The sequence below is a fragment of the Epinephelus lanceolatus genome, chromosome 2 (assembly GCF_041903045.1).
Source record: "Epinephelus lanceolatus isolate andai-2023 chromosome 2, ASM4190304v1, whole genome shotgun sequence".
In the NCBI taxonomy this organism is placed as follows: Eukaryota; Metazoa; Chordata; class Actinopteri; order Perciformes; family Serranidae; genus Epinephelus; species Epinephelus lanceolatus.
The window spans coordinates 52076447-52104390 of NC_135735.1; the positions used below are offsets into that span (position 1 = coordinate 52076447).

Genomic DNA, 27944 nt, shown 5'->3' on the forward strand with positions numbered 1-27944 from the left:
AATAATAGTGCCACCTAGTGGTGGAAATTCAGGACGACAATAGATTATAAAATTTTTCTCCAGGTGTGACTTATATTTCAAGTTTGGTGAGTTTTGGGGTATGTTCAGGCAGTGAAAAATGCGATCATTTTGGTGGAAAACAAAAAATAAATAAATGAATAATCGGGAGAAAAACAATAGGGACCTCGCAGGTCTGTGACCTGGGGCCTGTATCACGAAGCAGGATTAATGTCTTAGCGAGGTACCTTCAGGGTTAACCCTGGGTTTTCGGTCTCACGAAGCCGGTTCAGTTCTTATCGGGGTAGATCACCATGGTAACTTACTCTGAACGACTATCCTGCTCCGGAGCAGGGTAAGTTCAGGGTTGAATCTGATCCTATAAAAAGCACCACCCACTGGCCAATCAGGTGTTCGGAAAAAAATGACTCCGCTGACAGAAATGCAGCCCAGTCATGACGGGAAGTTTAATTCATTTGATTGATTTTGATTTGAAAGTTTATTTTGAACATTAAAAAAGAAAAGAAAGCAACAACAACAGACAATGAAAAGATTGTTCAAAAAGGAGTGGAAAGAAGTCGCACTTTCATCCCACTCCTTCATAAGAAAGAAACTGATCATTTGCGGACACTTAATAGCACCATTAATTAGTGCCAACATTTTGTTTTGTTGGAGGAAATGATCCCTGTTAAAGATAATGGGCCTAATTGACAGCTTTGCTGCTGGAAATGTGGAAAGTAGCCTATCATGTCTACACTTCATGGTGTTTGAGGGATTTTCCTTTTTATTTTTTAAAGAGGGAGACTAGGTATATTTTTGCACAGCTGTTAATTTCTAACACAGCTCAATATCAGGATGATTTTTTATTCAGACTATCAATTTGGTGTTGATATGATTTAATTGTGGCGTCAGCTTTAAGCTTTATTGTAGCATATATAACGTTATGACAAAGAAGACCAATTTATCAGACGCAATGATGTTAGACGATAATTGTAATACACGCAATTCATCTGCGCAGCATTGATTTCATGGGATTCAAGGGTGTGATCAGTGTCAGATGTACAGGTACAGGTACTGTAGCTACTTGAACCAGTGATGAGTAATTTAACCTACACATCATTTTATTTGCTACTTTGTTTTGTCTTGATTTTTTCCTCTCTCCTCCTCTATTTCTTCTTTCCTTACCCGTTTTTTTTTCTTCTCTATTATGTGATTTCATTGATGTTTTGACAGGGGAATTTCTTTGATAAGCTTTTAGTGGCTTCTAACCTCTCCGGCACTTTTATTTTTTTAATCTTGTAAATTTTATACTGTCTGTTTTTAACATTATGTGCAAATAAACTAATCTAAACTAAAACTAAACATTATTCATCCTGTTATGCATTGCCACACATGTTTCCTCCTCCTGCAGCTGCCACGGTGTTGGCCTTTTCTGTAATGTTGCTTTTCTCCTCCTCATATTTTAGTAGAATTAATCTCTGATCCTCACGAGAAATACTTTTTTTCCCTCACATACGGCGCTCTGTGAGGACGCTCAGTGACGCTGCGCTTCTCTCATGATTGTGATTGGTACGCTGCGTGTGTGTTCACGGCTCTTGATAAAGCAGCCCTGGGTTGTTACCGAGTTGATATCCAGCATCGTGATACCGATTATCCTGATTTCCATTGTTAGGGTTAGTCAACCCAGGATAGGTCTGGGTAACCCAGGAAAGGTTGATCTCACTTCGTGATACAGGCCCCTGCTCGGGCCATAATAATAATAAACGATTTCAATAGGGTTCTCGGACGACTTCGTTGTCGCTCGGGCCCTAATAAACAGCGTGATTATAATAGGGTCCTCACGGACGACTTCGTCGTCACTCGGGCCCTAATAATAAACGGCACGATTACAATAGGGTCCTCACGGACGACTTCGTCCTCGCTTGGGCCCTAATAATAATAAACAGCGCGATTACAATAGGGTCCTACGGACGACTTCGTCATCCGAGGACCCTAATAGACAGAGCAGTTTCAATAGGGCCTTTGCTCGGCCTTCGGTCAGTGCTCGGGCCCTTATAATAATAATTCCTTTAGTTTCAATAGGGCCTTCGCCCTTCCTTCGGTCGGTGCTTGGGCCCTCATAAATCCTTGCATTTCAATAGGGTCCTCGCACCGCTAGGTGCTCAGGCCTTAATAGTAATAATAATAATAATAATAATAATAATAATAATAAAACAGCACAAAAACAAAAGGGTTTCAGCCCTTCGGGCTTTAACCCCTAATTAGCAAGCTAGGTAGCTAACCAGACAGCTGTAGTTGCAATGGCATTTTTTTAAAAGAAGAAAGAGAGGATCACCGTCAGTTTTTTTGAGGAACATCCATATCTGTATGACACAAGCCATAGATTTATTACTGACTGTCATATGTAGTGACAAAGTCGCTCAGCTGGCAACACTGAATTGAAGTGAATATTACCTGTTACAGTGTTAAAACGGGTGCCACCACAATGACAAAATTCTCCTTTTGGTAATTGGCATCAATAGTGACATCTACCAATGTACTGTTATCGGCAGAACGTGGCTGTGAAGTCTCTACCTGTCATGTGTTAATGTACATCCACAACCGGAGCTAAGGTCGGGAGGGTTGTGTTAAATTTGGCGGTCCTTTCTGCTTTGTAACTGTGTCTAAAAAAGCAAAGAAAAAAAAAGACAACAGATAACCCAGGAGTGAAATGTATCAAGATAAAAGCCCAGAGGATCAAATGGATGTAAGCATGTAATGTTAGAAGATAAATAAATTAATAAATGAATACACCATAAAACTTGCTAAATCACTGATCTCAAACAGGCTTATATTTTGGGACAGGCCTTCAATTGCTTTCACACAAAACTGTAGCTCAGCAAAGATAGGGAAATACAATCAAATTGTTCATTTAAACCAGTATGAATATTATTTGTATAAAAATTAGGCTTCAGATAACAAATTAATCATGAATCATTCATTTGATCTAGCTCCGGGGGACAGTGCATCAGAGAGAGAGTTATCACACTCTTTTTATAGTACCCGAGGATTACGGCACCCAGCAGACTGAGCACAACACAACTTTACCCTATTAAAGAAAAATTCACAACTTAGATTAATTTTTATGCAAAACCTTTTTTTTTCTTTTTATCTGAGGACCCATACGGACTAAAGAAATATGATTAACTTACAGGATTATTGAGAAATGGACACATAATTTGATTTTACGACCATTTCAGAAGTGGGGAGTCACTACCTTTATTTGTCTCTCTGTTTTACCATACTGGCAAATGTGGGTGCATTATTCCTTGGTGCCTGTGCTTTCAGTGAAATGAACTGATCAATTGAATGATATAGACAGTCTGACTGAGCTAACAATATGTAGCATCACCATACTGACAAAAGTTTAAACATATATTTGTATGCACACACAACTAACTAATGTTAGCTCAAGTGGGTAGCCAATAACCCGGTTTATACATCCAAAGAACTTCTTTATTAAGGAACTGCTTGGCAACAAGACCAGGGCCCAGTATTTCAAAGTGATCTGATAGGATCCTGGCCAGATTGGATTAAATCCTGATCTGATCCTAAAACTGGGTATTTCAACACAGATCAAGAGGATTCAGATCTGGTAATCCAATGCTCCCTTTAATCCAGATAAAGGCTGCATTTGGGTATTTCAAAAGTTAAGGCAGAGATCTGGATCAATTTGATACCAAATTTCAGGATTATTTGTATCCCACCTCAGAGGTGGATTTGACAAAGCCTCAGCTCCACTTCTCCTAGATATTGTTACTCAAGATGTTCATTACACTTAATCTAAATTAGTGTTTTAGTTGTAAGTAATTTCAAGCATAGAAAAATATTGTTTGGCCATACTTCCTGAAACTGCTGTAAACAAGAGTAACAAATACAGACCTGTTTCTCAGTGTCTAGTTTCACCTAACATTGTAACGTGTTTGTACCAAAACATCCAACATATGTTTGTGGTCAGACAAAGGCAAGGAAATGTAATGCAAAGCAAATTTATTTGTATAGCACATTATTTTCTTTACATAGAGTGCAAGAAACAACACAGTGATTAACATAATAAGCACATGGACAACAACTCAGTCCTCTGACACTTCTGAATGAACCGCATAATCAACCTGATCTCACAGAAATACGTGAAATGACCACGACCTCTTAACACCGCATTCCGTGGTGGCAGCACGTAATGGGTTGAAATTACGTGCTGCCACCATGAAAACAATGCCAATGTAAAGTCAGTTAGGATCCTCTCCCGTGGTGGACACATGGATTCCCTGATTCAATCACGTCACGTCAACCTCGTTTTCCTCAATGATATCTTTAACATTCCTGTATACACACAAAAACACGGAAGTGTTCTTGATATTAAAACGGCAAATATATTTCTCTGTTATAATTTCCCACCAATAATAATAATAATGATAATAACGTGATAGTTTGGCTGTTCTAGATATTTGTCATAGCCTATTCAAATATTCAATCCCAAAAACGCTGTTTCTAGAGAACTTGCTAAAATATCTGAAATGAACCATCATGCTTACTTTTTCTTAACATATTTCATCTAGGTGCAGTGTCATTACTAGTTCAGCTTTACTAGACATTTGATATATTCAGTAGATGTACAGTACAGGCCAAAAGTTTGGACACACCTTCTCATTCAATGCGTTTTCTTTATTTTCATGACTATTTACATTGTAGATTCTCACTGAAGGCATCAAAACTATGAATGAACACATGTGGAGTTATGTACTTAACAAAAAAAGGTGAAATAACTGAAAACATGTTTTATATTCTAGTTTCTTCAAAATAGCCACCCTTTGCTCTGATTACTGCTTTGTACACTCTTGGCATTCTCTCCATGAGCTTCAAGAGGTAGTCACCTGAAATGGTTTTCCAACAGTCTTGAAGGAGTTCCCAGAGGTGTTTAGCACTTGTTGGCCCCTTTGCCTTCACTCTGCGGTCCAGCTCACCCCAAACCATCTTGATTGGGTTCAGGTCCGGTGACTGTGGAGGCCAGGTCATCTGCCGCAGCACTCCATCACTCTCCTTCTTGGTCAAATAGCCCTTACACAGCCTGGAGGTGTGTTTGGGGTCATTGTCCTGTTGAAAAATAAATGATGGTCCAACTAAACGCAAACCGGATGGGATGGCATGTCGCTGCAGGATGCTGTGGTAGCCATGCTGGTTCAGTGTGCCTTCAATTTTGAATAAATCCCCAACAGTGTCACCAGCAAAACACCCCCACACCATCACACCTCCTCCTCCATGCTTCACAGTGGGAACCAGGCATGTGGAATCCATCCGTTCACCTTTTCTGCGTCTCACAAAGACACAGCGGTTGGAACCAAAGATCTCAAATTTGGACTCATCAGACCAAAGCACAGATTTCCACTGGTCTAATGTCCATTCCTTGTGTTTCTTGGCCCAAACAAATCTCTTCTGCTTGTTGCCTCTCCTTAGCAGTGGTTTCCTAGCAGCTATTTGACCATGAAGGCCTGATTGGTGCAGTCTCCTCTTAACAGTTGTTCTAGAGATGGGTCTGCTGCTAGAACTCTGTGTGGCATTCATCTGGTCTCTGATCTGAGCTGCTGTTAACTTGCGATTTCTGAGGCTGGTGACTCGGATGAACTTATCCTCAGAAGCAGAGGTGACTCTTGGTCTTCCTTTCCTGGGTCGGTCCTCATGTGTGCCAGTTTCGTTGTAGCGCTTGATGGTTTTTGCGACTCCACTTGGGGACACATTTAAAGTTTTTGCAATTTTCCGGACTGACTGACCTTCATTTCTTAAAGTAATGATGGCCACTCGTTTTTTCTTTAGTTAGCTGATTGGTTCTTGCCATAATATGAATTTTAACAGTTGTCCAAAAGGGCTGTCGGCTGTGTATTAACCTGACTTCTGCACAACACAACTGATGGTCCCAACCCCATTGATAAAGCAAGAAATTCCACTAATTAACCCTGATAAGGCACACCTGTGAAGTGGAAACCATTTCAGGTGACTACCTCTTGAAGCTCATGGAGAGAATGCCAAGAGTGTGCAAAGCAGTAATCAGAGCAAAGGGTGGCTATTTTGAAGAAACTAGAATATAAAACATGTTTTCAGTTATTTCACCTTTTTTTGTTAAGTACATAACTCCACATGTGTTCATTCATAGTTCTGATGCCTTCAGTGAGAATCTACAATGTAAATAGTCATGAAAATAAAGAAAACGCATTGAATGAGAAGGTGTGTCCAAACTTTTGGCCTGTACTGTATTTGGTTTAGCTCTACGACAAAGTTTAGATTTTTTCATTTTTTGGACACAAGCCATGCCAGGTGTAGTTTCAGAGAGCACTTTGAAGGCCCAGTGTATAAAATGAGTTTTGTTTGTTTCTTTGCTTGTTTTTTTCTTTTTTACTGTAGATAGTTACTAAAATGAGTCATCCTCAGACAATACAATACTACTAAAAAGTAAAACCAGTAATAACAATAATGAAATAAGCAAAAATAATATTAAAATCATATTGAAATGTTAAAATCTATTTACAGAGTGGAATGGTAGCCTAATAGATAACTTAGATAATATTTATTATTGTTTAGACACTTTATTGCTTAGATACTATTTAGCCTATTATTGTATTTACTTTTAGCATGTTCTACTTTTGAGTAATTTCGGAGAAGTTATGATAAAAAAAATAAAAAATTACAGACTATAGGAGACAACCTCTTCAATGTCTCATGTCAATTAATTGACACTATTTGTCAGCTTTTTATAATGCCTTTTTTTTTTTTTTTTTTTTTTTTTTTTTTTTGCTGCTGTCTCCAGTTGAGAGTGGTGATTTGCTAAATACATTCTACAATAATAATTAGATTAACATTTGGTCTATAATATTGTTGGCTATATTACACATTTTAATTAAAAAAACGGAAGAATAAAAGAAATAAACACCGAAATAATTACTTTTTTTTATTGATACTCCTCTCTGACACACACACACACACACACATTGAACACGCGATTGAATGAATGAATGAATGAATGAATGAATGAATGAACATTGGAAGTGGTTCGGCCACAGTCCCGCCGGCAGGCGTGGTCACATTGAGATTGCATTTGTTTTTTATTACTAACAAAATGTTTTATATTGACCGTATGAATGGTTTCGTTTTCAAATAAATATTTGGAAACGAAAATATGCTTTGGTGTAGGCTACTTTTACAGAGTTTTGCAATATGTATATATCCTACCTGTATCAAAATGTATAATCTTCAGCAGCAGTTTGTGTGACAGCTGCCACGGTCTGAGGTATAACCAGCGGGGCAGCCGCTGGTTCTGTGGCGCTGGCTTGGGGTCCAGTCTCCCCTGGTGGAGTGGAGGGTGGCCGGGTTGCCAGGGGCAGACGGCTCCATGTGATGGTGTTTGCTCTCTGGTTCTTCCGTGCTCAGCCTTATTTTTATCTTCTTATTTATTTATTTATTAGTGGCGTCTGGATTCAGTCACGGCAGACGGATGGCAATCTGAAATGGAATGAAGCCCACAGACGGCCGACAGCAGCTACAGTAGTGGAACGCGCCCGATCCGCCCACAGCACAATGCTCTTAAAGCGCTATCAAAAGCTGGCAGAATACATTTATTTTATTTTATGGCCTTGACATTAACCTGTCATATTGTTGAGTTATCAAGGACACTTCCGCGTTTTTGTGTGTATACAGGAATGTTAAAGATATCATTGAGGAAAACGAGGTTGACGTGACGTGATTGAATCAGGGAATCCGTGTGTCCACCACAGGAGAGGATCCTAATTGACTTTACATTGGCATTGTTTTCGTGGTGGCAGCACGTAATTTCAACCCATTACGTGCTGCCACCACGGAATGCAGTGTTAAGAGGTCGTGGTCATTTCACGTATTTCTGTGAGATCAGATTGGCATAATTCATACTAGTACTGTGTATTTTTCCAATACTGCAGCAGTCTGCTCTGCACACGTCATTTTTTTTTTTTTTAAAAGTCCGTTGTGTTGGCAATAACATAACGTTAAACTCTGAACAGGTAGGTGTTTAAAGAGTTCATGTATGATGTACTTCAGATTAATTCCCTTTTAAATTAAGCGATAGACTGCAAAATACACCAACAAAGCCAGCTACCTCGCTAGCCTGCTAGCTTCTTAACATGCAAGTCAATGGAGCCACGTTAGCTACCGTTAGCATGACCTCGGCTCAATTAGAGATCGGTACACCCACGTTTTAAGTAGGTGACAATTCAAATAGCTGGCTCACATCAGATGGTGGGTGGCTTTCATATGGTCTTAAAAACGCTACACATTAGGTAATGGTAAATTTACATTTTGTTGTGAAAGCTGTGCTACCAACTGCTCCTTTCGTGAAGTAGTCCGCCATAGAGACAGAGCGCAATGCGTCGATAATCTGTAAGCCACGCCGCCAAAGGGGAAATGTTTCAGATCCGGGGACGGAGTCATGAGATTTGGAAATCTGTATCCAGTCAGATTGGGATCAAAGTGATCCACCCTGCCAATGTTTTGAAATACCCAGATAAAGTCAGCAGGATCACCTCGATCCCTAATTGAGAAATGGAGGATTTCATTATCTGGATTATTCTGATCCAGATTACAAGTTTTGAAATATTGGGCCCGGGTGTCTAATAGAGACAGGCCTTTGTTTGTCAAAATGTGTAGACACACCAGGCTAGTAAAAGGGCCTGGGTGTTCAATTGGGACTAGGCTTTTAAGAATCAGAATCAGAATCAGAGATACTTTATTGATCCCCGGGGGGAAATTGTTGGCATTACAGGTGCTCCTTACAAGAGTAGGAAGATAGAAAGAACTGAATTGAAGTTTTACAGTGTGAACAAATAAATGTGGACCAATGAAAGTTTTAGCAGCAGTACCTAGTTAATTAGGCTACATGCGATTTAATATTGTGCAATTATACATGTACACAGCAGCCAAGTCTTCCATTAATTAGTAGCCGCGCCTATGTATTAGTCCCTCACATAGGAAAAAAAAAAATTCTTGATGTATAAGTCAGTGTGAATGATTTTGTAATCCGTGTCATGGACTTCATTTTTTCCACATAGCTGTGAATGTGTACGCTACCATGGACAAGTGTAGCTAGGGTTATGATAACGTAGCTGCCCAGGGATTTAAACATTCATTTATCTAAATTTGACAAAATAACCTATGACAATGCATCAACTAATGCCTGATTCACATTACACAACATTTTTGTCTGTTCCAACAGTCACTATGTCAGAATATCGTACCATGACTTGGTCGACAGACATGATAAACAGAGAAAATGTACCGCACACCAAGTCTCAGCTCCCATTGAAGGCTTTTTTATTTGTGCTGTGACGTTTTGAGCACAAGGCTCTTTCTCAAACTCCTGTTACATGGATAGACAGAGAGTTGGCAGCTTAAGAAGATACCCGCCCATACACGACATGTGATTTAACACACCTGGGCCTCTAGTTTCGCAGACCGGGCGAGGCAGAGGCGCAGGGCACCTGCGCTTCGCCAACTGGGTGTGACCAGGGGGATTTTGCAAGATTGGCACACCGTGCGTGCTGGCGCAGCTACTCCTCTTTCGCACCTCCGTTCCTCCTACCTGCGCAAGTTGGAAAGAGGGAGGAGAGAAGGCGTGGAGTGGATTTTACACAGCCAATTCACATCACACCAATCAAATGAGCCCCTCTCCTCGCCCTTAAATGCGCCACGCAAAGGCGTAATGAGAGTTTACTCAATTCGCCATGGCAGAAGAGAGCAGCAGCGTCAGACGGCCAAACTTCTCCCAGGAGGAAACTGATGTTTTGGTCCGGGAGGTCCAAGCTCGCAGTGTCCGAATATACGGAACTGCGAGCAGACCTCCACGGGCTGATGATGCAAAGGTAGCCTGGGAGGAGGTTACCACATTTGTAAATCAATGTTGCTTTTCTCTCGTGCGCGCACGCTCTCTCTTTCTCTCTCGCAGTCTCACTCTGTTTCTTTTCTTTTGACTTTTCTGAGATGACAGATGCTGAATATATACTCCCTATCTGATGCTGTGGCTGTTTGTGGTTGGTTGAGAGGGATGTGAACTCATTAGTTTGCAGCTGTGTTAATCAAATCAGGTTGGGTTTACATTACACGTGTCAAACGTGCCAAACGATGCCAATCCCCTTTGATCTGACATCAGATGTGACGGGACAGTCGATATAGAGATACATTTATGTGCTTATTGCAGATAGTTGCATTGAATAGTGTTTTTTGTGGGTATTTATTGCATCGTTAATGTGCCTGACATTCTGGAGACCTGCCTGTGAGGTTTTGGTGACATGTGCGCACTGTCAACCCGTCAGCCAAACTTCCACTTACACCGGCTGTGCTCCGCCTGCGTTGACAGTAGATCTGGTTTCAGCTGGTGAGCTTTTAGCGCACCTTCGGCGAAGCCTTTTGGAACGAAACTATCACTGCGCCAAGCTGGATCTGTTGACACCTCCCCCTGCTGTGCCACCACACCCATCTCAGCACACCTCGGTCTGCCAAACTACCAAACTGAGCGCGCCTCGGGTTGTGCTGCTCGAAACTAGCTCTGCGTGGGGTTCGCCACCCTGTGCCGCACCGGGAAACTAGAGGCCCTGCTGTCAATTGGTATCAATCAGTTTGGAAAAATATATAGAAAAATATTATACAAATACATCTGAAAAATATTGCAAGGTACATTGTGAAATATATAGAAGGTACTTAAATATCAAAGTAAGTAATATAAATCCACATGCAGACAATATGTGGACACAATTAAAATTACATAGCATATTTTACAAATTTACAACATCTGGACCTCCTATAGTAGAGTAAGGCGGGATCAAGCTACAGAGCTATCATAAACTATGAACTATAATTTTATGATGATTATATGATTTTGTGCGTACCTACCCAGGGACTACAGATGGAAAGTAGCTGAGAGCTAAATCTGGTACAAAGCATCTTTTCTCATCTGAGATTAATGTTTTTTTTGTGCACTGTCCCTGTCCAATAAAGTGTTAATAATAATAAGAGGCGCCTCTGTCTTAAAACGGGATCTATAGTAGGTATTTTTAAAGACAGATAAACTGCATAGCATAGCATATTGTTATTACTATTATTTCAGTCACTGTGTCTGTTCATGTGCCAGCCAAAATGTTGTTGTAGTAACTCAAAAGATGCCACCAGATAGCAGGAGCTACATTTGAAGTACTGCATGCAAACATGCAAGTCACTGAATCCTCCACAAGAAGTTCCTGCAAATGTTTCATAATAAAAGCCTTTTTAGAAAATGAAGATATTCTCTCAACTTAAGTAAGAAGTGGCTTTTAATTTTATACATCTGTATAAAATTAAAAGCCCCTTATTACTTCGGTGGGTCGCTAAAGTGCCTCTACGGTTTCACGCCATAATTTTTCCTTTTTACTGTGTGTGATAACATCCCTACAGGAAATATCAAAAAGGCTGGGGTGTTGTTGTCACACAGTTGTCTATGGCAGCAGATTGCACTGTGTTCCTATTGGTCAAAGTGACTGGAGAAGTTGTGAATGAAAAAAGAAAATCAAATATGCTAGACATGGCGTCAGTTGTTGTCTGCTATGACACACTACAAGAGATAAGGCTGTGGATTATCGCGTATGATCCGACTAATTTTGTAGGAAACAAAGTATTAATGTTTTACTTTTCTGTAATCTAAAAACCAGTGTCCTTATGGGAATAGTCACACTGTCATCTCTTACATATCTCTGTTTTATGCACAGACTGGACTCATCCAGATTGCGGAAGACAGCCTATTCATTCAGCCGATTGACGAAAATGTCCCCTCACAGTCCTTCTCAGGACTTAAACACCGGCTGCTGCGACACCGACGCCATGCAAAGACCAGCTCTACTCAAGATGCTGACCAGCCTCACTACTGTGGGACTGTACGAGGTGAGTGACACAGAGACCCAGACAGGATGGAACAGGATGGTCACAGTGTCTGACAAGTTTGCTGGTACCATTGCAAAACGGACACCAACCACCCACATTACGATAGATGTGATGAACAGTGCTATTTTTAGGTATAAATGGGGTGTGTAAAAAAATGCGCTCCTGTTATTATTATCAGTGTACAATCCCACACCAGTGACTGCTAGACCTGCAGTAGCTAGACGTGTATTGGTGCTCCTGGTTGCACTGCCCTGCAGCACTTGCCGCCACTGTCCTATTTTCACCCTCCCTAAATCAAATGCATTTTTCCCCACTCGCTCTCTGCTTGTACATACCAGCTCCTGTAGTTGCTCTTTTTCTCTGCTCCTATGGCAGCTTGACTCCTCACCATGGATGTATAAAGATCTGTATCTGTTAGTGTGTCTCATGTGTGATGAAGACTGGATGAGGAGAGACTTGTTGTTGAGGACGGGAAATAGCTCAAGATTAATGAATCACAATCCATCATAATAAAGACGATGGCCAAAAAGATATTGCCTGTTGAGTCAAAGCTCCAGAGATTGGCTTTTCAGGTGAGGAATCAACTTTAATCAGTGGCAGTCCACACATGATTTTAAGCTAATGCAGAGGTGGAAGAGGTACAGATCTCTCAGTAATAATACATTATGTGGTCGTCCATTGACGAGCTGCAGCGCCGCACGTCCGGTGTGCTGAGAGCGGCGCTTGGCGCACTTCAGCTGGTGCAACGCGGTGGCACTGATGTGTTTTCATCTTAACTCCTCTTGATGTAGCTGTGTTTTATTTAGCTAGTTAGCTAACATTTTGCTTACATTAGCTAACTTAAATGTGACTATTTGTGTCAGTGAAGACTGTGACAGTCCCTCAACAACAGCTTTTAACCATCTTCAAAATTTGGTATTCTTTTTTTTTTTCTTTTCGTTTTCCAAACTTGGTCAACTCTTTTTGGGTGCTAAAAAGAGGTATGATGGGTCAAGAAACAAGCAGTCAGATGATCAGACAGGTCGGAAACCTCCAGGTTGGATGGACTTATCTGAAAAAGAAAAGGAATGTGAATGGTAGAAGTGTGACCTTAACTGTGTGTTGTGAACATCCATCACTGTTTACAGGCCCACTTTCTGCTAGTTCAACTTTCTCCAAATGTACCAGAGTTTTTGGCAAGTATTATTTTCGTAACCCTTGTGGTTTTGTTGCCAAGATAATAGTGTTTTTGTTGAATTTACATTGAGGACTTGTTTTTTAACCCTATGGGCCCAAACGACGCATAGTGCGTCCAAATTCACACCCGTTCTTCTCTGTGGATTTTCTCCGCGACCGTGTGTCTTAGCGAGAATGATAAATGATAAAGTTACACTAAAATGATGTATAACAGAGCTATCATACAGCTTTGCACACACATTACTGTTGGATGGATTACTTGTGAATGCAGGCTCGCACAGACATGCCACGCATATCACATGAAAGCGCAGGAGCAGAGCTTTCCAGGGATACCACACACATCATTGTACTGTCATCCCATCACGCTGTAAATACAGATTGATCATCTACAAAATAAAAACCTGACGAATTTCTTTACAATCCATTATACAGATCTTGTTATCAGTCACTTCATATAGTGAGGAATATCGTATCTCACCACGTCTTAGGCTTGCGTGTGTTTCTCCCTGTCTATCCACATTTGTAGTCCAGCTTTCAAGATGCAAATATCTCCATATTGTCCAGTTGACACTCCATCAAACTTTGTATGGCAAGACCAGCCACTTCACCTTTGCGCACCCAGACAACTGCAGCCTAATTATGCATGCCTGACAGGGCCTAGTCACCATATACATTGAGGGGGACACGTGCCCCCCCACCAATGCCCAAAATGTTCCCCCAGTATATAACTGAAACTGAAAAACAAATATTATCTTGGAGGACATCATTGCACTTGGTTGACTATTTTTCTATGATCTTAGATGTAAATATTGCATGTTTCTTTCAGATAAAACACATTTTTGACTTGTGAATGAGTCAATGGAATTTCTTGCAATAATGAAAAAATACTGGCAATCATGTCTGCCTGGCACAAACCACATGTTTTGGACAACTGTGAAGTGACAGAATGTCCCACCATCATGGTTCTTATATTGCCAGATTCCAGAGAGTCTCCCCTCTTCATATATGGCAGAATATGTCTTCTTCCAACTTGCTATGGTGAGATACATGTAAAAATGTAAGAATTTAGTCACACAGATTTGTTTTTTTCATTGATATAAAAATTAATATAACATACAGGCACATAGAAGGACATGGAATGATGGCAAATCTGGTTAGCCCAGATTGTCCTAAAAAAAAAACAAGATATAGCATGTGTATGTAGCCTTTATAATGACTGTGATATGAGCTTAAAAGTAAAGGCAGTAAAAATACCCCCAAAAATGCCTAGGGCCCAAAGGGTTAAAGCAGAGCAAAGCTAATCTCCCTTTTTTCTGAACTGACTGTTTTTATAATGTGGGACACACTTGAACACAGAATCCACTCAAAAGCAATGACCGGCTCGGGAAGTCATAGAAAACTTTAAATAGTCGCAGATTGGAGTTATAATTACCCAAGCACGTCTCTGAGTAGAGTGCTGTTCTGGAGGCAGAATCAATAAAGCAAGCCAAAAAACCACATCACACAACCAGAAACCTGATTTAAAATTTTGCTGCACTGCTACAACAGTGTGGTCTTGGGAAAAGACTTAGAGGTAGGAGACTTATTAACAGTGCTTATTCTGTCAAATACGTGTTTTTGTTGGGTTTTTTTGCACTTTGCAGTTTCTCTGATATAATATTGATTACTGACTGACATCCAATGATCTCTGGTAAATGAAATAGCATTTGCACTTTGAGTAAGTGACTGAGTTCCAGTTTAGTTACTTTCTCTGATTCATACAGGTCCTGTATGCACACAGCTATTGTTTTTTGGCTTAATAGACAATTCCAAACACAAGTACACACACTTCATTATAACTCGCAGGATTCACAGACAAAACACACGTCTTTTGCAGGACACATTTTCCCCACAAATACATCATGCTAATGTTATCAGCACAAGCCTATGGCATTTTATGTTGCATAAAATAGCCCAGCAGCAAGCAGAGTTTTCCTCTACACATCACACACAGGACCTAAAATGCAGGCTTGCAGTCAGTTGCCTCCCAATTACTGGCTATAGTTAAGTTGTAGTTAACTTCTTAGATTTAGTATTATCCACAGGTCTGGTAATTAGCATACTTCAAAATAGTGCTTTACTGGCTTTAATGATACAGTTTCACACTTACATCAGTCTGATTAGCTGTATCTGTGTGCTTAGCTTGTCGATGGGAGCTCAAACGAAGTACTTTGGTGATAAAATTCCATTTCACACTGACAGCATATTACTTTTGACTTGTCAACTGAGTCTTATGGGACTTTCTCTAAGTGAAAGGAGGCATTCAGAAGCTTAGTGGTGTCATTATATTCCATCAGTGTGGCAGCAGGAAGCCACGACTTAACTACAAGTAAGGGTGCATCAAAGACACAAAATAGCAGCATGCAATTAACAGAATTAAAAAAAATAAAAAAGCTTTATGTTCGGACCATAATTGCATCACGATGAATGCATTAACGCTGACAGCCCAGTTAATATAAGTGTAAATGCAGCAAAACACATTGCCATGACATTGTGATTGGACATCAGTCCGGTGTCAATTTAATCGTGTCACCACGTTCTTAAGAAAAAACAAACAAATTAAAGCTGCAAGCAGCGTTTGGTGGGACCTCGCACTCGCGCCCGTTTCGGCCCCCAGCTTATGTCGTCACTGTGAATTATTTAGAAATATCAAACATGTTGCCACAAACATCAGAAAATCCTTACAGAGCTGAACGTTTTGATGTTTGAATGCTTTCTGTAGCTGTAGGTATGGATAAGTGATGTCACGATATGCAAATTAGATGAGTGAATTTATTCCCATCAGATTCCTCATCCTTTATTTTGAGGAAGAGACAACAAAAACAACACAAAACAAAGTAAATTTACTATGTAAATATGTTCAAAATGTTGTTTTACTGAGATGTATGAAATCCAATATGGCTGCTGCCTAGTGACGTCACAATATGCAAATTAGATAAGTTAATTTACTCCCATGACAAACTTTGGGTCATGATGAATAGTTTTCTCATTTACAGTATGCCTTTATCTCTCACCACTTTCAAGCCACAGCCTTTTGAAATGTTGAAATGAAAATGGAATATTTTCCTCAATAAACTCTGGCACCTAAAGGGTTAAAATGGAGATTGTGCCCCTGTCATGTCTGCATGTAAGATTTAGACACACACACACATCATGTTTCTGTGAGTTTGTGTGTGACAGCGGTTGCCATGGTGATGAAGTAAGTGCACCTGGCAGAAGAGCAGAGAGAGAGAGTGACAGAACACAGAGAGACCTGTTTTAGTGGAGATTTAACTCCTCGAAGAAGTTCTTCCCATTCCCAAACCGCTGGTCCAATCATCAAAATAATGTGATCATGAGAGAGATAAAGTTATACAGAAGATCTGTTTAGCAGCAGTTGAACTGGTATGTGTGCGTCTTTAAAGCCGACACAATAAACGGTGTAGGAGGAGATGTGTTTTTTTTTAAGAGCACGTTTGAGGGGAAATCTTACTTTGAAAGGGCAAATAGCTCACTTCCTGTTGGATTTAGGTCATGGGTGTTGGCGTGTTATTTGTAGGTCGAACACTCCAGTTTTGGTTTGATCTTGATACGACATTCCTACGGGCTGCAGTGGCCAGTTTAGTGCACCTATGTGGCACATTTTGGCACTGTAGGGGTTAATAATGTGTGTGTTCTGTTTCAAATGAAGTTTCTGCTGCTGTAATCTGTCCTTTAAAGATTGTGAGACACACAGACCAGAGAGCCCTGTGGCTGTGTCTGTGTGTGCAGCCGTTGTCATGGCGATTAATGACTTGCCCGCACCTGTGGCAGACACAGACACGTCAGGAAAGCAGATCACCAAAGGCTGTTTATAAAGGGATTTAACTCCTCTAACAAATGCTTCGCATACCCAAACCGTTGGTCCGAGCAAGAAAATAAAGTGATTTTGAGAGACAGCCACGTCTCGTGAACGCACGTGTCGCATTTTATATTTCTCGAGTCAAAAATGTGGTCAGGGGAGCGAGTTTAAAATGTGTTGCACCCCAGCTGTTTCCAGAAATTTCTCCTCAGAGTTTACATGGGAGTGAATGAGAAAAAAATCAGCGCTCCCTTCGCTTTGGAGCCACTCAGCAAAAATGTGTACGTGTGAGAGATTCCATGTCAACATATCTGTGAGCAGGACAAATTTTCCTACGTTTTGTGGTATAAATTGTGTCTGTACAGTGAAAATTGTGGCCATGGCAGCGAGTTAAAGACAAAAGTTTTAGATGATTTTTAGAGCCCTCTCCACTCTAGCTCACAGCATTCCGTGCAATACACACCCATTGTAAACTGAGAATTTCTCCACTTTTGCTCATGGTACTTTGAGAGGCACAGATGAAAAACGGTAAAAGATATGAAAAAGATGAAAACAGGTCTGAATAGATGAGACCTGTGGCAACATTTGAGAGTTGGAATGGAGTCTGTAGCACAAAGTATGGAGACGCTGTAAATGCTAGAAAAAGCCCTAAGATTGGTCTCTTTCTCCCCCCTGCTGCCATTCATTTCCTATGGGACAGCTTTCGAGGATCGTTTTTCTGACATCTCACCTTTAGGAGCCCATAAAATCCAAACTAAGCGAGTAATGAAAAAGTTACGAATAACTTTTGATTAGAACGAGTTGATCTGTCATCTGTGCAAGTTTGAAGCCGATTGGATAAGCGGTGTATGAGAAGAAGATTTTTTAGGAAAGGCAGTTTTAAGGCAAAATCTTACTTTGAAAGGGCAAATAGCTCACTTCCTGTTGGATTTAGGTCAGGGGTGTCAGCGCGTGATTTTTAGGTCTTCATGAGATGAACACGCCACTTTTGGTTTCATGTTTCTACGACATTCCTACAGGCCGTGGCGGCCATTTTTGTGTGCCTAGGTGGCGCTAGAGAGCCCATTTTGGCACTTTAGGGGTTAATGTCAGTGAGTTTTTGAGCATGTTTAGGGGGTCAAATTCCAGTTCAAAGAGGCGGCGGGAGAAAGAATAATAATAATAAACGGAGCAAAAACAATAGTGTCCTCGCCTTTGGCGAGGACTGGTCTGTGAGAAAAAACGCAGTAGTATAGGGGGGGTCCTTGCCTTCGGCGAGGACTGGTCTGTGAGTAGTCCACTACTGTTGGAGTCGGTCCACAATAAACGCACGCAGCAAAAACAAGAGGGTCCTCGCCTTTGGCGAGGACTGCTCCTTGAGCAGTCCTCTGCCTCTAGGCTCGGTCCCTAATAATAATAAACGGAGCAAAAACAATAGGGTCCTCGCCTTTGGCGAGGACTGTTCTGTGAGCAGTCCTCTGCCTTAGGGCTCGATTGGTGGCTTAGTAATGGTAATGGACCTGCATTTGTATAGCGCCTTTCTAGTCATCCAACCACTGAAAGCACTTTTTACACTATGAGTCACATTGACCCATTCTCACACACATTAATACACTGGTGACCACCTGCTACTCAGTTCTTTTGTTAACACACCGATGGAAGCATCATCGGGAGCAATTTGGGCTTCAGTAGCTTGCTCAAGGACACTTCAGCATACAGACAGGAGGAGCCGGGGATCGAACCGCTGATCTTCTGATTGGTGGACGACCCGCTCTACCTGGGGCAGGCGCCTGATGTACAGAGGCACCATCCTTGCTGCAATGTGTCTCCCTCTGTCTCTCCCCCTTCACACACTCAACTGTCCTATCCATTAAAGGCAAAAACGCCCGAAAAAAAAATCTTAAAAAAACTGACAAAAATAAAACAAATACAAAAAACTTTCATAATAAAAAATAACAAAAACCCAGGAAGGGCAACTGAGGAGGGAAACCTCTTCGAGAATGGACAGACATGCAACATATGACCATATGATAAAATGAATCAGAGAGAGGGAGAGAGAGAGACAGACGCACAGCAGCAACAATAATAACTAGAGAATGAAATTTCTGAATATATTGCGGGTGTGAATGTATATTCTGAATAGCTGACGCTACACTGCAATAGTGGCTTGAAATGTTGAATAATACCATTAATGTGTGAATGATGTGGAATATTTTAAGGTTGTTTGAAAAGCTGACGCTACACTGCAATGCTGGCCTAAATCCCAAAACACACCGGCGGCGTCATATGACGGCGGCGTCATTGACGCAAATCAAGTGCTGCCCCCAACACACACAAAAAGCGTCGCGCGGCGGGGTGTCAACCGGATTTCTAGTGCACACTCCAGTCCGGGAAGCTGGGAAGTACAAAATAGTGCTTTTTCAAGGGCAGCGACGCTGGAAAAATAGGACAACAGTGTAAAGTGCCGCGGCACGGCACGTCGACACGCATTGAGCCGCCGCCGGTGTGGGTTTGTAAATAGAAAATAATAGGGGAGGCTGTTTTAACGCGCGTTGTACGGCGCCGGTGTGTTTTGGCCTTAAGTGTATAAGAAGAAGGTGAAGTAGTGTGAATAGTTGGAAAAGTGTAAATAGGTTTAATTAGTATGAATGTAATTGAAAAGTTGTATGATACTGTGGAATATTTCAAGGTTCTTGAAAAGCTGATGCTACACTGCAATGCTGGCTTTAAATGTTGAATAATAACTTTAATGCATAAAGGAGGTGGAATATTTGAAGGTTTTTTGAAAAGCTTACGCTACATTGCAATGCTGACTTTAATGTGTAAGATAAGGTAAAGTGATAGGAATGGTTGAAAAAGCTGAAAGGTATCTAATAAGTATTGAAAAGTTGAATGTCACTCATATTGTTGAATATTTGAAGGTTTGTTGAAAAGCTGACGCTACACTGCAATGCTGACTTGCATGAGAAGGTGAAGTAGTTGGAGTAGATGGAAAGGTGGTAAGGGGTTTAATTTGTATGAATTCGTGCTGCATACTACATGTACTACATGTACTGAGCACTATCTGTGGATAATATTACAATACGTATTTAATATGTATTATGCATGTCTGTCCATTATATGTATTTAATATTTATAATCCCAAAGAAGCAACAGTAGTATTATTAATAAAGGCTGCAGTAGTATATGAAAGATGGAAAACACTGATATATTTACATGCTGTTTAAAATGGAGATTCTGCTGCTGTCATCTCTGCATTTGAGATTCAGAGATAAGCACACACCTACATGTCTGTGTTTGTGTGTCCGAGTGGTTGCCATAGTAATGTTAACTGCCTAGTGACTCCTCGCTGAAGCAGTTAGTCTCACAGAGATTAAGCTGAAACACTCGTTTCAAACTGCTGGCCTTTCCTCAAAAACTAACTCATATCAACATAATTTGTATACCTGAGAGAGAGGACAACTTGAGCAATCAGCAGTGTGAAATTTGTGTCTGTAGTGTCAAAAATGTGAGCATGATCACAGGGTAGAAAATTGGTACGATCGGCTGTCCTTTCTGGTCTCACTTAACATAAATAACATAGAGTTCTATGCCTCAGTTGGTAGAGTTTCTCTCCCTTTCAGGCTCACTTTGCCAAATGTGTGAGTCTGATTGCTTCCAGAATAACACTGATAGAAAGAGGACAAGTATTACTCCATTTTGACCAAAAATGATGTATGTAGAGTGAAAATTGTGGGTGTGGCAGCAATTAACTTAAACTCTTACCAGCACTGCCGCCCCATGTGTAACAGAGTTAATATACAGCATGTATGATTCCACTTGCCATGGCTCACACTGCTTTATTTTATTGATTACTTTCGCTAAAACTGATTTATTTTATGGTCAGTGAACGCAACACCCCTGCAGACTAGGGTCGTGTACTCCGGAAGATAGCAACAGTTTGGCTGCGCTGTCTCCTTGGTAGGTGCACATGTTATCAGCTCTGTAATTATATTGTATTATTTATCTTAATTTTATATCTAAGGGGTTGTGTATGTTACCTTTTGTAAGACTGGAACGCCCAATCGGTTGAGCACGTCCTTTCGTAAAAGTTGACGGTGTTTTTAATTATTTGTGTGTAATGTGGTTAGTATAACACAGGGTTTAGCTAACTTGCACTCCTTTTTTATTTTATATTCCCAGTGTGAGAGCACATGTGTGTAAATGAGGCCAAGACTGACTTTACAAATATTCCTCTGCCAGGTACGCTTTTTGTGTATTTTATGTTCATTTTAAAACTAAAGCGACAGTTTGGCTGCGCTGTCTCCCTGTGTGAGAGCACATGTGTGTAAATGAGGCCAAGACTGACTGTACAAATATTCCTCTGCCAGATGCCGGAATAAACAGCGAGTGTCAACAGTGAGCTGATTTTTCTCATGATTATACACAACGCAAGAAAGAGAGAGTACACAACCGCTACACATGCAAAGGTGAGGAAGAAAAGGGTGGGAAGAAAAGGGTGGTGAGAGGGAGTGCAGGCTTTAAATAAGGAGTGATCAGGTGAACTCAATCAGCTATATGAGGAGTGACAAAAGGTGAAAACAAAAGCCAATCAGAAATGAGGAAAGGAGAGGAAAGGAAGTGAGGTAAAGGTGAATGACGTGAGTGAGGAAAGGAATGAGAAAATAAAAGAGAATAAGAATCTTTATTACACAGTGCAACATCAACATCATCACTTCCTGTAAGTCTTAACCTGCATTTTTTTTTCCTTTGCTACCCTTTAGCATCTTTCTCAGACTTGTTAAATGTTTTTTAGATGGAAATGTTTTTTCTTATCCAGCAAATCCACACCAACCACCTTCTGCAAAGTCACCACACTTTTAATGAACTCTGCATCAGGAAAATACTCCGACACTTTCACTGATTTGCCAAAAGTCTAATCGAGGAACTCATTTATCTCCTCCGGTGTAAGCAGCTCTCCACTGTATGACTGAGAGTCTGCCACAGAAACACAGTTAGAGTCAGTGTCATACTCCGCCATCTCCTTACCTGCTGTCCTCTCCTCTCCACACAGCTGTCTGAGCTCTGCAGCAGCAGCCTGACTCTGCTCTGATACCTAGCCTTTAATGCTGCTTTCTCCACCTTTTCACTCACCTCTTCTTGTGCTCTGACAGCCTGGCTGTCATCAGTCTTCTGTCTGTCACCCTAACCCAGCCTGACTGTCTACCTGCTCGCTGTGGACCTCTCCTGCCTCGGGCTCAGTCGGCGGGGGGGCGCCACCCCCACTGGGAGCTGCGGCACTCACAGACTCGTCAGCTGACCCAACCCTCCCCCGGCCTGTGTGAACAAGCGCTCCGCTTGTGCCCAGCATCTCCCCTCTAAACAGGCCAACAGACGGCAAGCCCCTTGTCAGCCTCCGAAGCGTTGCAGCTCTCTCTCCAGCACTTCATTGGGAATGAACGGGGGAACACCAAAGACAGTGAGGGAGAGGGAGGGAGAGGGAGAGTGGGAGAGAGTGGGAGAGAGTGTGTGTGAGAGAGAGAGAGAGAGACAGAGAGAGAGAGAGAGAGAGAGAGAGAGAGAGAGAACCTCCAGGGCTGAAAGATGAAACCAACACAGAAATGCCTATAACTGTCTTCATTCTTTGAATGGCCTCTTGAGGCTAGCTCCAGAAGCCAGTCAGTTCACACTGACACCAATGTTAAAATGTCCAACTCAACTCTACATTTTATTATGGCTCACGGTTATGCATAATTGAGGGCAGGGCTACTTGAATGACAGACTGTCTGTGATGTTTCACTTAGGGCTGTAGTCTCCTGGTCGACTAGTCGATTATTTGGTCGCTATGTTCCCATCCGACCAAATTCTCATTGGTTGAATAATCGCCGTGTTACTTTCATAAGGAGAAAAGTGCTACATAGACAGCTTTCCAGGATTAATCCATTATTTCCTGCGGCGGGGGGACAGGCTAAGTTACCTGTGAAAATGGGGGTGTTTTCAAAACACCCCCATTGTTGACAGAAAGTTGGACTCGCCCACCCTCGCGCTCAGCGTTGTGGTGACGCAGACTAGAGGGTGACACAGGAGTGGATTTTCAGTCCTGTCCCATCCCACTCCCACAAAAATAATCCCATCCCGTCCCAATCCCATGAAACAGAAAAAAAAAATCCCTTCCCGTCCCAATCCCACAAGAATGACTCCTGTCCCATCCCGCTCCCATGTTGTGTTTCAGTTACAGTAAAAAAATAAATAAATAAATAAAATACAGTACATGGATCACACAATGCCTGTCGTAGTTGCCTAATTATTTTTACATTCACTCCACTTTGAAGCTGTTCGGAATGATAAAGAGAAGTGACTGTGTGTTCGGTGCCGTGCTCGGTGCCGTGCTGCAGGTTTGGGCCAGGCTCGGTTATAATTGTCTTGGACTCGGAAAAATGCGTCCCGAGCCGCGCTCTAGTGTGCTCACCTGTGTCTGTGTGTGTGCGCGTGTATGCGTGTGTGTGCATGCACGTGTCTGCGTCTGTGTGTGTGCGCACGTGTCTGTGCGTGTGCGCATTGGGGCGGAACACAGAGCAGAGGAGGATTGTAAATGTGCACTGTGTAGAGACAGAACTGACATGCCGTTGTGTAAACAAGATAAATAACATAAAACTCTTTAGTTAGTTTAATAAAAGGACAGGGTAGCGAACACGGATGCAGTCGCGATGTATCTTGCAAGAGATATGGTGCCCATATATACCGGGGAAAGCCAGGGTTTATTCACATGCTGAAAGTTTTGAGCCCAAGTACGTGCTACCAGGCTGCAACTATTTGTCTGAAAATTGATTTTAAGTAGAGGGGGAAAATCGATTTAAATCATGAATCGGATTTGTTGTGAATTTTTTTTTTTTTTTTAGGCCATATCGCCCAGTCCTAATGGGCATGTGAGAATGTATGCACATGTATGTTTATTTAAATATGTATGTTTATTGTTGTGATCAGTTGACAGCTGTCAACTGATCACCACCTGGTTGTGAGTTGTATCAGATGGCAGGGGAGGACACCGCGCAGACCTGGCAGGCCCAAACGAGCAGTGAGGGTCTGCTGGGAACGCCTGGCGGAAGAACCTGTCAAGATGAGCTTCAACTCCCACCTCCGGGAGCGCTTCGACCACATCACGAGGGCAGAGGGGGACATTGAGTCTGAATGGGCCTTGTTCCGCTCTGCCATTGTTGAGGTGGCGGTTGCGGGCTGTGGCTGCAAGGCCGCTGGGGCCAGTTGCGGCGGTAATCCCCGAACCCGCTGGTGGACACCAGAGGTGAGGGGAGCCGTCAGGCTGAAGAAGGAGGCCTACAAGGCATGGTTGGTCTGTGGGTCTCCGGAAGCAGCTGGCGGGTACTGGCGGGCTAAGCGGAGTGCAGCAGCAGCAGTCGTGGAGGCAAAAACTCGGGCGTGGGAGGAGTTCGGTGAGGCCATGGAGAAAGAGTATCGATCGGCTCCAAAGAGGTTCTGGCAAACCGTCCAGCGCCTCAGGGGGGGAAGGCGGCAACTTGCGCACACTGTTTACAGTGGGGGCGGGGAGCTGCTTACGTCAACTGGGGACATTGAGTTTGAGGAGTTCTTCAATCCCACCAACATGTATTCCAGTGAGGAAGCAGAGCCAGGGGTCTCAGGGGCGGGTCATCCAATTTCTGGGGCAGAAGTCGCCGAGGTAGTGAAGCAACTCCGCGGCGGCGGAGCCCCGAGGGTGGATGAGATTCGCCCTGGATATCTCAAGGCTCTGGATGTTGTAGGGCTGTCCTGGCTGACATGCCTCTGCAACATTGCGTGGACATCAGGGGCAGTGCCTCTGGAGTGGCAGACCGGGATGGTGGTCCCCATCTTCAAGACAGGGGACCAGAGGGTGTTTTCCAACTACAGGGGGATCACACTCCTCAGCCTACCCGGTAAGGTCTACTCCAGGGTGCTGGAGAAGAGGCTCTGGTCGATAGTTGAACCTCAGATTGAGGAGGAGCAATGTGGTTTTCGTCCCAGACGTGGAACCATGGACCAGCTCTTTACCCTTGCCAGGGTACTGGAGGGGACATGGGAGTTTGCCCAACCAGTCCACATGTGTTTTGTGGATTTGGAGAAGGCTTATGACCGTGTCCCCAGGGGCGTCCTGTCGGGGGTGCTCCGGGAGTATGGGGTTGGTGGCCCCTTGCTAAGGGCCATCCAGTCCCTGTACCGAAGGACCGCGAGTCTGGTTCGCGTGGCCGGCAGTAAGTCGGACCTGTTCCCGGTGAGAGTTGGACTCCGCCAGGGCTGCCCTGTGTCACCGGTTCTGTTCATAACTTTCATGGACAGAATTTCTAGGCGCAGCCGAGTGGTGGAGGATGTCAGGTTCGGTGACGGGAGGATCTCGTCCCTGCTTTTTGTGGATGACGTGGTCCTCCTAGCCCCATCAAACAGTGACCTCCAGCTCTTGCTGGGACAGTTCGCAGCCAAGTGTGAAGCAGCTGGGATGAGAATCAGCGCCTCCAAATCTGAGGCCATGGTCCTCAGCCAGAAAAGGGTGGGTTGCCCACTCCAGGTCGGGGGGGAGGTCCTGACTCAGTTGAAGGAGTTTAAGTAACTCGGGATCTTGATCATGAGTGAGGGTAGGATGGGGCGACATCAGCAGTGATGCAGGCGCTTAACCAGTCCGTTGTGGTGAAAAGGGAGCTTAGTCAGATTTACCGGTCAATCTACGTTCCAACCTTCACCTATGGTCACGAGATCTGGGTAATGACCGAAAGAACAAAATCGCGAGTACAAGCGGCCGATATGAGTTTCCTCCGCAGGGTGGCTGGGCTCAGCCTTAGAGATAGGATGCGGAGCTCAGACATCCGGGAGGGACTGGGAGTAGAGCCGCTGCTCCTCCACATCGAGAGGAGTCGGTTGAGGTTGTTCGGGCATCTGGTAAGGATGCCTTCCGGACACCTCCCTTAGGAGGTGTTTCGGGCATGTTCAACCGGGAGGAGACCTCAGGGCCGCCCCAGGACACACTGGAGGTATTACATCACCCGGCTGGTCTGGGAATGCCTCGGGGTTCCCTCGGAAGAGTTGACGTAAGTGGCTGGGGAGAGGACTGTCTGGGATTCTTAGCTGAGGCTGCTGCCCCCGCAACCCAGACTCAGATAAGCGGAGGACGACGACTACAAGTACGAGTGCGAGTTTATTGTTGTATTTATTTATGTATTTATAAACTGCTCTGAAATTTTGCATTATTAGTCTGCTGACAAGGAAGCAGGGGTAAGATTATATAAGCATTGGCTTCCTCCTACTTCCTTTCGGGCATGGTCACACTTATATTCTGTGTATATAAGATAAGAGACACCTTTATTGATCCCACAACTGAGAAATTCCTGTGTTACAGCAGTCAAGGGGAAAGAGTCAAATTAAAGATTTCAGTATTTAAAAACTTAAAAAACTAGGCATGCAGAAAAAAGTACAAAAGATACAAGAAACAGCAATAAATAACAATTATAATAATGAGCAGTGGATAAAAAAAGTATATGTATATTTTGTTCTGCTTTGTTTGCATGTCTGAAATAAACAGTAATGAATGAATGAATGAATCAGAAATTATGTTCAAATTGGGCAAACTTTGACACTGAACTTGGACCTGATTTGTGCATTGCAGACCAGCATGTAGTGTGTAGAGCAAGACTGTGGAAATCCGGTTGGTCGATGGGCGTGAAATGAATCTGACTTTTATCATGCTTTATTATGTTTTAATTGAGTTTTCATAATACAAATTAACAAAGTCAAACTGCTCATGAAGACCAAGCTCACATACTGCTACAATCATGTCATCTGTTTTTTTTCAATTGGGTCCACAATATTTTCCTAATCTTAACTAAGTGTTTTAGTTCCCTAAACCCAACCATACCTTAACCATATTTTATTTGCCATCAACACATTTTTTTCCTAACCTTAACCGTACTGCAGTTGCCATGCACATGAAATGTGGGAAGATATATTTTTTTTAATGGCTGGCATTGGGTTTGCAGAATTGTCAAAGGTAGTTGTTTGGAGGATGGAAAAAAAAAGCTTGAGAGAGATAAGTTCAGACCCTGCCTACTTTCACACCTCACTAATCACTGTGTGAAGTTTTTATTCACTCTGTTTGACTGTTCTCTTTCTTTCTCCTCTCATGGGCTGGGGTTGCTCATGCTGTTGTGGGGTAAATTCATGATACACACCCCACAAGGGTGGTTTCCTGTACCTAACTTATTTTTATTCCTGGCATTACAGACACAGTTTGGTTGGTGCTGAGATTGTCCTGAGGTTCCACTCCCTGCCCCAAACAGCGCAGAGTTCTTTTTAAGCAGTGTTGTATTTTATTGTCAAGCAATCACCTGTTTCTGATGACCACTGAAGCTATACAATTACCTGATTGCAGTCCTCTGATTCTTGTTGTCATGGCTATTTTGATCCTTAAGCAATATGTGTTTTTTTTTTTTAAATGCAAAACATTTGGGATCTGTGGGAGCCTCAAGTAATTAGAAAACCCAGAGCCAGGCCCTGCAGTGCTCCAACAACATTACTCAGTCCAGTTGGGGCATTGAAAAATGGTTACATCCCCTTCTGAGTCTTAGCTCTTGGTCCTTACAGAGTAGTATAATTTTAGAATGATCAGGAAAGAATGTGTTAGTGGAGAAAAAGGGGCAAGGGTCCCCCAAAAGCTGGTATGTTTGATGTAGAAGTAGACATGAACCAAACTAGAAAAGATGGAAATAGACATGTAGTCGTTGTCGTCGTCGTCGTCGTCGTCCTCCGCTTATCCGGGTCCGTGTCGCGGGGGCAGCAGCCTCAGCAAAGAAGCCCAGACAGTCCTCTCTCCTGCCACTTCTGTCAGCTCTTCCGCAGGAACCCCGAGGCTTTCCCAGGCCAGCCGGGTGATGTAGTCCCTCCCTGGCCGCTTGTACTCGCGATCTCATTCTTTCGGTCACTACCCAGAGCTCGTGACCATAGGTGAGGGTTG

General features: G+C 42.7%; 1 protein-coding gene across 2 annotated transcripts in view; it reads left to right on the top strand.

The window, feature by feature from the left end:
* adamts17 (ADAM metallopeptidase with thrombospondin type 1 motif, 17) overlaps positions 1-27944 on the top strand; it is a 526549-nt gene that overhangs the window by 58394 nt on the left and 440211 nt on the right. For both annotated transcript variants that reach the window (XM_033627478.2, XM_078162521.1), the window contains one exon: positions 11790-11961. In XM_033627478.2, the coding sequence (XP_033483369.1) occupies positions 11790-11961 (172 nt within the window). The remainder of the gene's footprint in view (positions 1-11789; positions 11962-27944) is intronic.